This window comes from Hypomesus nipponensis, chromosome 23 (genome assembly GCF_054491055.1).
Source record: "Hypomesus nipponensis isolate SF chromosome 23, ASM5449105v1, whole genome shotgun sequence".
NCBI lineage: Eukaryota > Metazoa > Chordata > Actinopteri > Osmeriformes > Osmeridae > Hypomesus > Hypomesus nipponensis.
This window is the reverse complement of record NC_140383.1, coordinates 8,227,599-8,241,508: the sequence shown is the minus strand read 5'-3', so window position 1 is coordinate 8,241,508 and position 13,910 is coordinate 8,227,599. Positions and strand designations below refer to the sequence as shown.

The 13,910-nt window shown below is 42.1% G+C and overlaps 1 protein-coding gene across 11 annotated transcripts in view; it reads left to right on the top strand.

Moving 5' to 3' along the window:
• The window catches only part of neb (nebulin), a 56,132-nt gene that overhangs the window by 7,496 nt on the left and 34,726 nt on the right, over nt 1-13,910 (top strand). For all 11 annotated transcript variants that reach the window (XM_084688367.1, XM_084688365.1, XM_084688360.1 and 8 more), the window contains exons 10-49: nt 280-384; nt 538-645; nt 1,013-1,129; nt 1,565-1,666; nt 1,793-1,900; nt 2,001-2,105; nt 2,260-2,358; nt 3,034-3,138; nt 3,301-3,408; nt 3,544-3,657; nt 3,852-4,049; nt 4,225-4,332; nt 4,479-4,577; nt 4,715-4,819; nt 4,915-5,022; nt 5,178-5,489; nt 5,835-6,041; nt 6,236-6,340; nt 6,434-6,541; nt 6,631-6,942; nt 7,046-7,252; nt 7,501-7,605; nt 7,821-7,928; nt 8,048-8,359; nt 8,520-8,726; nt 8,901-9,005; nt 9,267-9,374; nt 9,509-9,820; nt 9,981-10,187; nt 10,290-10,394; nt 10,486-10,593; nt 10,708-11,019; nt 11,279-11,485; nt 11,625-11,729; nt 11,899-12,006; nt 12,155-12,466; nt 12,603-12,806; nt 12,979-13,083; nt 13,281-13,388; nt 13,468-13,779. In XM_084688367.1, coding sequence (XP_084544493.1) covers nt 280-384; nt 538-645; nt 1,013-1,129; nt 1,565-1,666; nt 1,793-1,900; nt 2,001-2,105; nt 2,260-2,358; nt 3,034-3,138; nt 3,301-3,408; nt 3,544-3,657; nt 3,852-4,049; nt 4,225-4,332; nt 4,479-4,577; nt 4,715-4,819; nt 4,915-5,022; nt 5,178-5,489; nt 5,835-6,041; nt 6,236-6,340; nt 6,434-6,541; nt 6,631-6,942; nt 7,046-7,252; nt 7,501-7,605; nt 7,821-7,928; nt 8,048-8,359; nt 8,520-8,726; nt 8,901-9,005; nt 9,267-9,374; nt 9,509-9,820; nt 9,981-10,187; nt 10,290-10,394; nt 10,486-10,593; nt 10,708-11,019; nt 11,279-11,485; nt 11,625-11,729; nt 11,899-12,006; nt 12,155-12,466; nt 12,603-12,806; nt 12,979-13,083; nt 13,281-13,388; nt 13,468-13,779 — 6,390 coding nt within the window. The remainder of the gene's footprint in view (nt 1-279; nt 385-537; nt 646-1,012; nt 1,130-1,564; nt 1,667-1,792; nt 1,901-2,000; nt 2,106-2,259; nt 2,359-3,033; nt 3,139-3,300; nt 3,409-3,543; nt 3,658-3,851; nt 4,050-4,224; nt 4,333-4,478; nt 4,578-4,714; nt 4,820-4,914; nt 5,023-5,177; nt 5,490-5,834; nt 6,042-6,235; nt 6,341-6,433; nt 6,542-6,630; nt 6,943-7,045; nt 7,253-7,500; nt 7,606-7,820; nt 7,929-8,047; nt 8,360-8,519; nt 8,727-8,900; nt 9,006-9,266; nt 9,375-9,508; nt 9,821-9,980; nt 10,188-10,289; nt 10,395-10,485; nt 10,594-10,707; nt 11,020-11,278; nt 11,486-11,624; nt 11,730-11,898; nt 12,007-12,154; nt 12,467-12,602; nt 12,807-12,978; nt 13,084-13,280; nt 13,389-13,467; nt 13,780-13,910) is intronic.

The following is a 13,910-nucleotide window of genomic DNA, read 5'->3' as shown; positions in this document are numbered from 1 at the left end:
GAAGCAGCCACCTGCTCCCTGGTGTCAGTGAAAGGCGGCAGTATTTTTGGTCGTGAGAAGCACAGGGAGTTGGCAAAGAAGCACAGCAATAGCTTTTCCTCTCTGCAGCATGCAAAATGTACCATCCCCCCAGCCCCTTAATGGCACACACTCTTGATACGTCCGCATATTTGTGCTCCACCGTGCAAGAACGTACTTCCTAATGATTCCGGATGAAGTGGAACACATTGGCGCTGTGTATGTTGTTCATTGGACATCCCGTGTCATTTCATTTGTCAGCTGAAGTACCACGAGGACTATAACAAGAACGTGAAGGGCCAGTGGTGCGAGACACCCTACTTTGAAGTGGCCACTGCCAGGATGGCCATGGACAACTTCAGCAGTGTAAGTGGACGCTGCTCTATTTCACAGCATTCTTATAGTCGGTATAGGTATATCGGAAAAAGTTTTGATACTGTGAAGTTTTATACCAAAACCTTGTTTTTTTTTTTTTGTGTCCACATTTATGGGTTGTTATTTCCTTTTCCCCCATTTCAGAAAAAGTACACCGCTGCGTATGAGGATAGTAAAGACCAACTGTATTTCATGCAAACGGACACGCCCGAGTACGGCACACGCAAAAAGGCTGGCAAAGCGGCAAGCTCGGTGAGTCTGACGGCCCCAATATATAAAGACGCACCCAACTTCTAAAACACAAACATGAGACCTGAGTATATTTTTATAGATCCCATCTCATGCGGACAGGACACTAGTTGACCTTCGCCTCAGAACAGAGTGTGAGTCATCCGTGTGACTCCACCATCACGAACACCCCTCACATGGGGGGGAAGCTCACACAAACGCATCAGAGAACATCTAGAAAAGAACTCTGTCATCTTCACCTGAGTCAGACCTCACGAGTGACGAGCAGTCGGCATGCGTGGATTGACCAGATGTGTCTCCTTTTTAATGCATGAAAGCACATTGTAAGGACACAGATAAAAATGATTTTCTATCCCTCTGTTCCCCTCAGATACAATACAAGAAGGACTATGAGAAGACGAAGGACCAGGCTGCTTACAATGTTCTACCTGCGACGGATAACCCCCTGCTCAGGCAGCTGAGATATGCCGGCACCATCCTCAGTGATGTAGGTGTCTGATGGATGTGGGAGCACTAGGACCACTGGTCTAGCAGCATTTAGCTACAGCCACGTGGCTCTGACACATATTGTTACATTTCCTGAGAGTAAGATTATGACTGATTGATGGCTCATCTTCTAGATGGTTATCCTATTAGAGGTGTTAATGAATCTAATTTGGACCACTTAGCCTTAGTGGGGTAAGTAACCCACTGGTATTTTGTGGTGTAACCCACTGAAGGTGTAAAATGGCCTCAGGTGACAACTACAAGTCACTCTTAATTACAATTATTAGCTATCAGACGGCAAGCCAAAAAACAATTTGTATTTTGTAGTGTCCTATTTACAAGCTATTGCCTATTTAACACAATTATTTCACTTTTTTAGGATTATTGTTTTGAAATATTTGTCACTAATTAACTTCCTGTCTGTCTACTCCTGCAGAAAGTGTATAAGGCCAGCTATGAGAAATCAAGGGGATCTAGCATAAACTACTGTGATACGCCCAAATTCAAAATGGACTCAGTTATTCAGAAGTTCAGTGATGTGAGTATACACCCTTCACTTCTGTCAGGCAAAGATTTATAAATATTGAGCTGTATAAAGTTAGTACCATGTTATAACATTATTGCCTAATGTTATTCTCATTATGTTGTTTCTTTCTCCGCCCAGGCAAATTATAGAGAGAAGTACGAAAACGAAGTGAAAGGCCACTATATTGGCAGCTATGAGGACATTTATATGCTACACTGTCAGAAAATGGAGGAGATAAAGAGCGAAGTAAGACAGTTTGAATGTCTGTTCCACCACAGTTAACAAACCAATAATTCACACTTTGGTTCTCAGTTGAATACACAGTTGTTTTTGTTTTATCTTTCAGACAAATTATAAAGCAGATTATGAAGACATGAAGACTAGATGTTTCTACCCCCAAACAATGACGCCTGAATACGAAGTCACTAAGAAGCTTCAACAGTGTAAAGATGTAAGTGTGTTTCTGAACCTCAGACAACAGTCAGTTTCACAATAAGCATGAGTCACTCTCTCCAAGCCTCTGAAGCCTCTAGTCATGGAAATGGGATGCTCTATCTGAGTGATGTCCTTGAACTCTTGGAGGGTTTATGTTGTCTGTTTTACAGAAAGTATACCGGCAACATCCGGACCAAGTGAAATTCACGCAAGTGACGGACTCGCCAGTTCAACTCCAAGCTGCCATCAATGCCAAACAGCTAAGTGATGTATGAATCTGATCAATTATCTGTTTACCTACCAAATTTGTTGTAATTTGTAGCACGAAAAGGTATTCAACCTTCAGTTGAGTTCAGTTATTAGGTTGTATGTAGGTGTTGTATGTAATGTACCATAGTGAAGAATAACAAAAACAAAAATTAGTCAGTTGTTTCCATGACAAAGGCTTCTATATGGAGACACGATAGTCCCCTGAAAATGTGCTCATTCATCCACATAGCCCAGCTGTCTTCCTGTGGACACCATGGAAACCAGAGCCATCTCTCTGCAGTATAAATAGCAACATGCGTTCAGTCTGCCCAAAATAAACCTACTCTGAGGTGACTGGGGGAGGACAGTTATGAGAGACAACTCTGACATGGGGAGTCTGTTCAGTCAGACAATACTGGCCTCTAGTGGTAGTAAATACTGCACCTTTAGATGGGCCTTTAGATGACTAAATACGTACCGGAAGGTTGAAGGCACTCACTGTGTCGTATACTTAGTCAATCTTTTAGTTGCTTGTTATCACCATAAAGTATGGTATAGCTTAAAGTATACAAGGGACATTGACTGAAATAAGACCACAAGGTGAGAGAGGCAGACTGCAATGTGGGGGGACAGATAAGAAACCTGGAAGAGCAAAATATTTATCAATTTCTTCCTAACCCTTTCTTGCTTTGCAGCTGAACTACCATGCAGAGTATGAAAAGGATAAGTTTAAGTGTTCCCTGCCCGTGGATTACCCATTCTTCATCCAGTCCAAAGTCAACGCTTATAACCTTAGTGACGTGAGTACATGTTTTTGTTTTTTTCCGTAGATATTTGTGTTAGAGATGCTCTTTGATGACATGTATTAATTCTAGTTGTGGATTAAGATGGGGTTGAGTATATCATTGGATATAGCGCCTTCCGGTGTTTGTTTCTATTCACTGTTTTCTATCTCCACACAGAATTGTTACAAGTATGACTGGGAGAAGACTAAAGCCAAGCAGTTTGAGGTCAAGGGAGACACCATCTCAATCCTGGCCGCCCGTGCACATACAAACATTGCCAGCGATGTAAGTTCTTGTGCCACAGTTGGCATCTCAATTCCCTAAATGTCCATGCACAGAAACATCCTTGACGAGGGAGATGCTCTTGGTTGCTATGTGTCTGTCGACCGGAGCTTTTCAAACTGTCATTGCTTCTCTCAGGTGAAGTACAAGAAGGAATACGAGAAGAACAAGGGTCATATGGTGGGAGCCCTCAGCATCAACGACGACCCCAAGATCCTGCACTCTGTCCACGTGGCCAAAATTCAGAGTGATGTAAGACTAACAACTGATATTTATAGCTATTTCTGGTCGCTTACAAATCAGTGTGGAATTCTGTCATAGTCTCATTGTGATATTTGCACAGTCCAATTCTTTAAAAAAAAAAAAAAAAAAAAAAAAGGCTTATTTGAATGAATAATACAATGTGTTTGGTGTCCTGACAAGCTTTTTAAATCCCATCCTGGTAGAGGGAGTATAAGAAGAACTATGAGAAGCTCAAGACCAAGTTCCACACCACCCTGGACATGATGTCACTCACCCTGGCTAAGAAATCCCAGGCTATAGCTAGCATGACCGGCTATAGGCGCATCCAAAGCCACTACATGCTGCCTTATGACAGCTTAGCTCTGGACCTGGCCAAGAAAGTCAACATCCAGCAGAGTGACGTAAGGCCTAGCTTTCTACCAATCACAGGCTATCACAACATATTGTCCTATTGCTTTGATGTTTGCACCAAGTTCAGTTATTCTGATTGCATTTAGAGACAATTTGCTGTATGTATAAACAGGGTTATAAATGACATGCACCTACTTCTTTCTCCTTTAACTTTCCTTCTTCCAGAATGAATACCATTCAGACTACAACAACTTCACCAAGGGGACTCCGTGGGTACCCTATGGCTCTATAGATGTAGAAAAGGCCAAGAAAGCCGGTGAAATCCTCAATGAGGTACGACGGCACGATTCCTCGCTCCCCCCCTCCTTTCATCTCGTTATGTCATTTCCTGATGAAAGCAGGCCATTTCCTCCCCGTCAGCAGCTCTCACAGAGTAAATGACGAATAAAACATTTTCCTTTTTATGTCCATGTCTACAGAAAAAGTACAGGCAACACCCTGACACCATCCCCTTTACGTCAATTGACGACCATCCAGTGATGATGCAGGCCAAAGTCAACCAGATGATGAGGAGTGATGTGAGTATATCAATCAACTGAATTGTATTCCCTGCACAACAGGGTTAAGATACCATATCGTATTGCTCACCGTATACTTTAGTATTTGTAGCTAAGTATACTTATTTGATTCTAATGCTGTTACCTTTCTTTTGCAGTTGCACTACAAGAAAGGTTTGGAGCAGACCCACCAGAAGTACTCTCTGCCCCATGATCTCCCAGAGTTCATCCAGGCCAAATGCAATGCCTACAATATCAGCAAGGTGCGGGAGGTTGAGACTGTGCTTTTCTTTGTTCACACTGACAGTCGGGTGTCTCAGGGACATTTCTAATATGTCACTTTATTGGGTCATTATAGAACTGCTACAAGGTGGCATGGGAGGAAACTATTGCAAAGGGGTATGACCTGAAGAATGACGCCATTCCCATCATTGCTGCTAAGAAAGCAAGACATGCAGTCAGTGACGTAAGTACATTATGACAGATTTGGGATTTCCTTGTACATGTTATTCAACTGAACCCTTTACAGTACTGTATATACAATTTACATTTGCAGATGTAACAATAATCAATGTTTATTTTTATTTTTATATACATATAAAAAAATGTGGTGCCATTTAGGTTCAGTACAAGAAAGCCTATGAGAAGAACAGGGGCCACCATGTTGGCTGCCGTAATGTTAAGGACGACCCCTTGCTGGTGCACTACATGGCGGTTGCTAAGATGCAGAGTGAGAGAAACTACACAAAGGATTACCACAAGATCAAGCTGAAGTACCACTCTCCAGTAGATATGATGAGCCTCGCCCATGCCAAGCACGCCTCTGCTGTGCAAACCCACGCTGGCTACAAGACGATCCACCATCGCTACTCCCTGATGCCTGACGCCATGAACCTGGCGCTGGCTCGCACCATGAACGTCAACGCCAGTGACGTAAGTCCTCTTTGTGAAGCCGCTTGGTGTTGAGGGTTCCTGCAATACCTCGCTGTTTCATTTCCCCCCTTATTTGTCTCTATATTAGAAAGAAAATTACAGTCGTGATTTGTTATTTTTGTGTTTTCATATATATATATATATATATATATCTGACAACTCCATAGAAGAGGTTCAGCTGTGCAGCTTTTTCACTGTTCCTCCTAATTCTTCCTAACCTAATTCCCTAGCAGAAAGGAACATGTCCCATATGCCCCTAGGTTGAATTGATGTGGCGGATCTTTCGTTTCCTGTGGCATTACATTCATTTCTCACAAATGACTTTTCTCTCCACAAACTGTGAAGTGCAACTACAAGTCGGATTACCAGAGTTACGTGAAAGGAACGGGCTGGATTCCCATCGGCTCCTTGGAGGTGGAGAGGGCCAAGGCCGCTGGCTCTGCTCTGGATGAGCACAAGTACCGGCAGCATCCTGACACCTTCAAGTTTTCCAGCCTCACCGACTCCATGAACATGGAGCTGGCCAAGACAAACGCCAAGATCATGAATACTGTGAGTACTACGAACAACAGTCCTATGTAAGGTGGCTGAGGAGCTTAGAAATCGGTTGTCTTGACACCCTTCTGTTCATCAGGAAAACACAAAAACAAATGTGCTGTCAATATAAAAAACATGACATATTTGACTGCTAAATTGATTTTGTTCTGCTAAGTATTATGTTTTTGTGTTTTTTTGGGGGTTTCCAGAAAGACTACAAAGCAAGCGGAGAGAAGTTTATGCACACCTACCATCTCCCTGCAGATGCACCACAGCTGATGCAAGCCAAATACAATGCTGTCAACATTAGCCAGGTGGGCATCAGCTACTGTCAACCAGCTGTTGTATGTGTATTCCCTGATACATGACTTACATACATGTCATAACTTGTAATGTGTATTTTTCAGAATTATTACACCCATGCTCACCGTCAAGACCTGCTGAAGGGGCACCATGTGAAAGAGGATGCCATTTCCGTCCTTGCTGCCAGAGCCTCAACAAACATTGCTAGTGATGTATGTTGTCTATCTGTGGGGATACTACAAGGATTTTGTCACATTTGATATGATTCACGTTATCATGTATCACTTTGTATCCTAAACAGTACAAGTACAAGCTGGCACACGAGAAGGCCAGGGGCCACCATGTTGGCTGTCGTAATGTTCAGGACGACCCCTTGCTGGTGCACTACATGGCAGTTGCTAAGATGCAGAGTGAGAGAAACTACACCAAGGATTACCACAAGTCCAAGCTGAAGTACCACTCTCCAGTAGATATGATGAGCCTCACCCATGCCAAGCAGGCCTCTGCTGCACAAACCTTCGCTGGCTACAGGAAGATTCAACATAACTACACACTGCTTCCTGACGCCATGAACCTTGGTCTGGCTCGTACCATGATGGAGATTCAGAGTGATGTAAGTTTTGTATCCTCCTCATTTCTCGTGTGGGAAGAACACTGAGTCTCTGTCATGTCAGATACTGATGCCCAGTCCTTTTGCTCTGCTTTCTTTGCCTCAGAATGCCTACAAGTCAGACTACATGAATGTGTACAGGGGTTCAGGCTGGGTCCCCATTGGTTCGCTGGAGGTCGAAAAGGCTAAAGTGGCTAAGGCTGCTCTGGATGAACATAGCTACCGCCAGCACCCCAGCACCTTCAAATTCAAAAGTCTGACGGACTCCATGAACATGGCCCTGGCCATCAGTAACACCAAGCAACTCAACGATGTGAGAACTTTTTTGATGAACGTAATGATTATAGGATGACACCTCAAATGTTATTTGAATAAGAATCAAAAGGGTATTTAACTTTACGTTTGTAGAGGTTTTATAGGACACATAGACACGTCCATTTCTTGATAGCCACAATTGTCTCATATTTATGAAACAGTACTGGAAGGTCAATTTTTTATGATGTAAATTCTCCTAATATTTCGGGAAATAGACTTGACTCTGTTTCTATCTTTCCCCCCCAGCCTGCATATAGAGCTTCTGGCGAGAAATTCAAGCACACCTACAACCTGCCAGCAGACAGCCCTGAGTTCATTCAGGCCAAGTTCAATGCTCAGACCATGAGCGAGGTCAGAATCCAGAACCTGTTGATGTCATGAAAGCTCTGTGTCCCTCACTTACTGACTCACTTGTTCGCGATCAACGAGTTGTAAATGGAAGCATTCCCACAGGCAGATGGACTTTTAGGGCCATTTCTGTGACACAATGTGAATATTTTGTTTCAAATTACTGAGCAGAAATTGAACACACTATGCTATAAATATTGGATTTGTTTCTTTTATAGTCTCACTACAAGCACCAGTGGGTGCAGGATATTTCCAAGGGATACGACATGAGGGTAGATGCCATCTCCATTGTGGCTGCGAAGCATGGCAGGCATATTGCCAGTGACGTAAGTACATATTAAACAACGAGTAGTGATCACAAGGTAAAACAATGTAGTAAAATACATTTACACGAAATTGAATAGAAATACATTATTTAAATATACCATGTTTTGACTCGATTCAGTTCCAGTACAAGAAAGACTTCCAGAAGGCCAAGGGCCACCATGTTGGCTTCCGTAATGTTAAGGACGACCCCTTGCTGGTGCACTACATGGCGGTTGCTAAGATGCAGAGTGAGAGAAACTACACAAAGGATTACCACAAGTCCAAGCTGAAGTACCACTCTCCAGTAGATATGATGAGCCTCACCCATGCCAAGCAGGCTTCTGCTGCGCAAACCTTCGCTGGCTACAGGAAGATTCAACATCATTACTCTCTCCTGCCCGATGCGATGAACCTGGTTCTGGCTCGAGGCATGAACTCCATTGCCAGTGATGTGAGTTATAAAATGAGCCAACCTATTCCATGTCAATGAAAGCTTTGTTATAATGTCATCTGAAGTGTTTTTGTGGTAGCATACTGCTGAAACAACATACCATCTACTGCTGACTTGTCTGAACTGCTGTATTGACATTGTTTCCAATGTTTTCTCTTAGTATGAGTACAAAAGTGATTGGAACAACTTTGTGAGAGGCACTGGATGGATCCCCATTGGCTCAGTGGGAGTGGAGACCGCCAAGATTGGAGGGACTATTCAGAGTGAACACAAGTACCGTACACATCCCTCCACCTTCAAGTTCCACAAGCTGATGGACTCCATGGATCTGACCCTGGCCACAGCCAACAACCAGATTATGAACAAGGTGTGTTTTGTTCACAGTTAAATAATTTCCCAGCTATTGATAAAAAAAGTTAAAGACTGTTGTATTATGATACTATATAATGCTAAAATAAACAGAATTAAGATGTATTTTAGATGGAGCAGCTGACCAACCTCTAATTGTAATGTTTATTGCATTTGTGTTTTTGTCTTGCAGAAAGCATATACCGATAAATGGAACAAGGACAAACTGACTATTCATGTCATGCCCGATGCTCCTGAGATTGTGCTGGCTAAAGCTAATGCTATCAACATGAGTCAGGTATAGCCATCCTATTGGTGCATGCAACACATTTACAATGCTTTTTCATGCTTACAAGCATGCACTGTTCGGAACATCAAGGAATAATTGCCCAAATGTCAACTGAAAACCTTGCAGAAATGTTTAGATCTGTCTGCTAGGATACTATTAACCAATTTCTTGACAATTGATTTATTTCAGTGGCAAGTCTTATTTGAAAATGATAGGCTGTACAGTGAAGGACAAAACAAGTTTATAAGTGATGATCTTGTTGAATTTCAGAAACTGTACAAAGCTGGTGTGGTGGAGATGGCCAAGAAGGGCTATGACCTCAAACCAGATGCCATCTCTATCTTGGCAGCCAAACTTGGTACTAGAATTGCTAGTGACGTAAGTGAGATATTGTAATTTTTTCTACATTATTAGTTTTAAGGATCCTGTAATCAACAACCATAATCTCTTTGTACATTTTGACAGTATGTGTTGATTGTTATATGGGGTTAATTATTACTTCACTTTTGCAGTTCAAGTACAAGCTGGCACACGAGAAGGCCAGGGGCCACCATGTTGGCTTCCGTAATGTTAAGGACGACCCCTTGCTAGTGCACTACATGGCGGTTGCTAAGATGCAGAGTGAGAGAAACTACACCAAGGATTACCACAAGTCCAAGCTGAAGTACCACTCTCCAGTAGATATGATGAGCCTCACCCATGCCAAGCAGGCCTCTGCTGCACAAACCTTCGCTGGCTACAGGAAGATTCAACATCATTACTCTCTCCTGCCCGATGCGATGAACCTGGTTCTGGCTCGAGGCATGAACTCCATTGCCAGTGATGTGAGTTATAAAATGAACCAACCTATTCCATGTCAATGAAAGCTTTGTTATAATGTCATCTGAAGTGTTTTTGTGGTAGCATACTGCTGAAACAACATACCACCTACTGCTGACTTGTCTTAACTGCTGTATTGACATTGTTTCCAATGTTTTCTCTTAGTATGAGTACAAAAGTGATTGGAACAACTTTGTGAGAGGCACTGGATGGATCCCCATTGGCTCAGTGGGAGTGGAGACCGCCAAGATTGGAGGGACTATTCAGAGTGAACACAAGTACCGTACACATCCCTCCACCTTCAAGTTCCACAAGCTGATGGACTCCATGGATCTGACCCTGGCCAAAGCCAACAACCAGATTATGAACAAGGTAAAGAGTTCTGTTGCCAAAAAGGTATTTGTATCTGAAAAATGTATCTTTGATCTTACAGTGGTCTCGGTAACCTTTGTCTTTGTATCCATGTCATTACAGCAAGCATACAGTGCAGCCTGGGAAAAAGATAAACTCCACATCCACGTCATGCCTGATTCTCCTGAAATTGTCCTCGCTAAGGCCAATGCTATCACGATGAGTGAGGTAAGGCCCAGACATAAAAAAAACAGTAAATATGAAATTTACAGCAAAACAACAATAATACAAAATGCAATACATTTCTTTTGCATTCAAGAAACAATACAAAGCTGGTCTGCAAGCACTGACGAAGAAGGGCTATGACCTCCGAACAGATGCCATCTCCATCCAGGCAGCCAAGCTTTCCACCCGCATTGCCAGTGATGTGAGTACCTTTGCCTTCTCTTTGCTCCCTCTTTCCTTCTAATATTCCCCGACTGTCCTCAATATTCATTTAAATTGACCGTTCATTATCGTTATTTTTTGATTATTTTTACAGTACAAGTACAAGAAAGAGTACGAGAAGGCAAGAGGACACCATGTTGGCGTCCGTAATGTTAAGGACGACCCCTTGCTGGTGCACTACATGGAGGTTGCTAAGATGCAGAGTGAGAAGAACTACAAGAAGGATTACCACAAGTCCAAGCTGAAGTACCACTCTCCAGTAGATATGATGAGCCTCACCCATGCCAAGCAGGCCTCTGCTGCACAAACTTATGCAGGCTACAGGAAGATTCAACATCACTACACTGTTTTACCTGATGCCATGAACATTGTGCAGGCTCGTAACATGCAAGAAATTATCAGTGATGTGAGTATACGTTTGTAAATTTGTGAACCTCCTTTCACGGTTTCAAGTATAAAATGTAAGCCGTCCATTCAGAAGAGTGAAATGCCAATATTGGTTACATTTTACACTTGTCCAGTATGTTTATCTACTATAAAATGGATGTTATTATCTACTATTGTCAAACACAGTGTATTAAGTAATTCATCCATTAATGGTTTGCACAAGAAAAATACAACTGAGTACACATATCTAACACCTATAATATGCCCCTTTCTTACAGAATCAGTACAAAAGTGACTATGACAGCTTCGTAAAGGGATTGGGATGGGTCCCAATTGGTGCTGTGGAAGTTGAAACAGTGAAGGCAGCAGGCAAGATCCGCAGTGAGAAACTATACCGCCAGCATCCCAGCAAATTCAAGTTTACGAAAGACATGTTCTCCATGGACCTGACTCTAGCAACAGCCAACAACCAGATCATGAATAAGGTTCGTGGTGTCTGTCTGAAAACGTAGCTCATTTTAATTTATTGCCAACACCACTAATCAACACAACTTCATCAAATCACGCCAGTGTCCTGTTCCTGATGAAAAAACAAACAAGCTCTGTTGTAAACCCTCCTAATAGCAAGCATACATGACTGCCTGGGAGAAGGACAAGACCAAGATCCACATCATGCCTGATGCCATGGAGGTGGTTTTGGCAAGACAGAACAAATCCAACTACAGCGAGGTAAAACAATTATTTGGATGTTAAGTTATGCATTTAAAATATATATATATATATATATATATATATATATATATATTTAGCATCCATGCGTCAAGCGTTCTACAATGTATGGCTTCTTTTTAAATTGTTCCTAGTGCATCAAATTTTCAATGTTTTTTTTTCTCCTCAGAAACTGTATAAGCTTGACAATGAGCTGAGCAAGAAGAAGGGACATCACGTGCGCTCCGACGCCATTGCTATTCAAGCAGCTAAAGCCACCACTGTCATTGCCAGCGATGTAAGCTTATGCTTAATTACAAACACACATTTTAATATGACGGTTAAATGTATTCAGGTTAAGTCCCACGGCTGGTTGTTTTTGTAAATGACTTAAAATTGTAAATCCATGTACAGTAGATTCAACATTGCTTACTGGTATCTTTCAGTACAAGTACAAGGCAGGTTACCGCAAGCAAGTTGGCCATCATATTGGTGCCCTCAGCATCCAGGATGACCCTCTGCTCATGCTGGCTCTGAACTCAGCTAGGATTGCTAGTGATGCCCTCTATAAGAAGGACTTCAACAAGTCCAAGACCAAGTTTAACCTTCCAGTGGACATGATGGCCTTTGAGCTGGCCAAGAAGAACCAGATCCAAGTCAACCATGCCAACTACATCACCCGCCTGCACAACTGGACTTGTCTTCCAGATTCCAGTGATGTTGTACATGCTAGACAGATGTACGACATGCAGAGTGATGTGAGTATAGATTTCCATCCTCTCTGTTAAATTACAACTCTTTATATAGTTACTTATGAAGGCATCTTCACCCTACTTTATGCAGTATATGATTAGGTAAATATTAATACATTTTGTTTTCTTTGGTACACTTTAGGCTGTTTACAAGGCTGATCTGAAATGGCTGAGGGGAATGGGATGGGTGCCCATTGGATCACTTGATGTTGAGAAGGCGAAGAAAGCTGGGCAGGTCCTGAGTGAGCCGCTGTATCGTCAGCATCCAAGCAAGTTCGCTTTCAAAAGCTCAACTGAGGACATGCCCCTGGTGTTGGCTAAGGCCAATGCTCAGAATGCCAACAAGGTATTGTTATACTTCTGAAGTTTCCCCCATTTATTTCAAATTAGATACTGGCTAGATTATCCATTTATATAAAATAATGCTGATAGGATGTTAACATTATTCCTTCCTAACATTATTCATAGGGTTCATTATGTGAACAGTTTAATGGCTTGATTGTTTTTCATTGGTACAGCAAGCATATACAGCAGCCTGGGAGAAAGACAAGACAAGTATCCACATCATGCCTGACATTATGGATGTGGTACTGGCCAAACAGAACAATATTAACTTCAGTTTGGTAAGTAACTATGAAAAGCTGACCACATAGACAAAGTTGACTATGATACATCTTCAAGTTTTATGGACTTTGAATGCTTGTGTGGATGGAAGTCCTTCATACCATGTTGTTTGTGCTGTCTTGTTTAATTGATTGTAACTCATTCCTAATGTCCTGATTAGGCCAATAATTGTTACTGTATTCTTTCATTTTTCCAGAAAAAGTATAGACAAGGTTTTGAAGACACCATCAAGAAGGGATATAACCTTCCTGTAGATGCCATCTCTGTCAAGGCTGCTAAACTTGGCAGAGACATCATCAGTGATGTAAGTGTCCGCTATTATATTTTAAGTAAATATATTTTATTGAATAAAAATGTTAACCTTATTTACAAATTGTATTCAGGTCAAGTACAAGACAGGTTACCGCAAGCAAGTTGGCCATCATATTGGTGCCCTCAGCGTCCAGGATGACCCTCTGCTCGTGCTGGCTCTGAACTCAGCCAGGATTGCTAGTGATGCCCTGTACAAGAAGGACTTCAACAAGTCCAAGACCAAGTTCAACCTTCCAGTGGACATGATGGCCTTTGAGCTGGCAAAGAAGAACCAGATCCAGGTCAACCATGCCAACTACATCACCCGCCTGCACAACTGGACCTGTCTTCCAGATTCCAGTGATGTTGTACATGCCAGACAGATGAACGAAATGCAGAGTGATGTGAGTATAGATTTCCATCATCTCTGTTAAATTACAACTCTTTATGTAGTTACATATGAAGGCATATTCATCCCCACTTTATGCAGTATTTGAATAGGTAAATATGAATACATTTTTATTTCTTTGGTCCA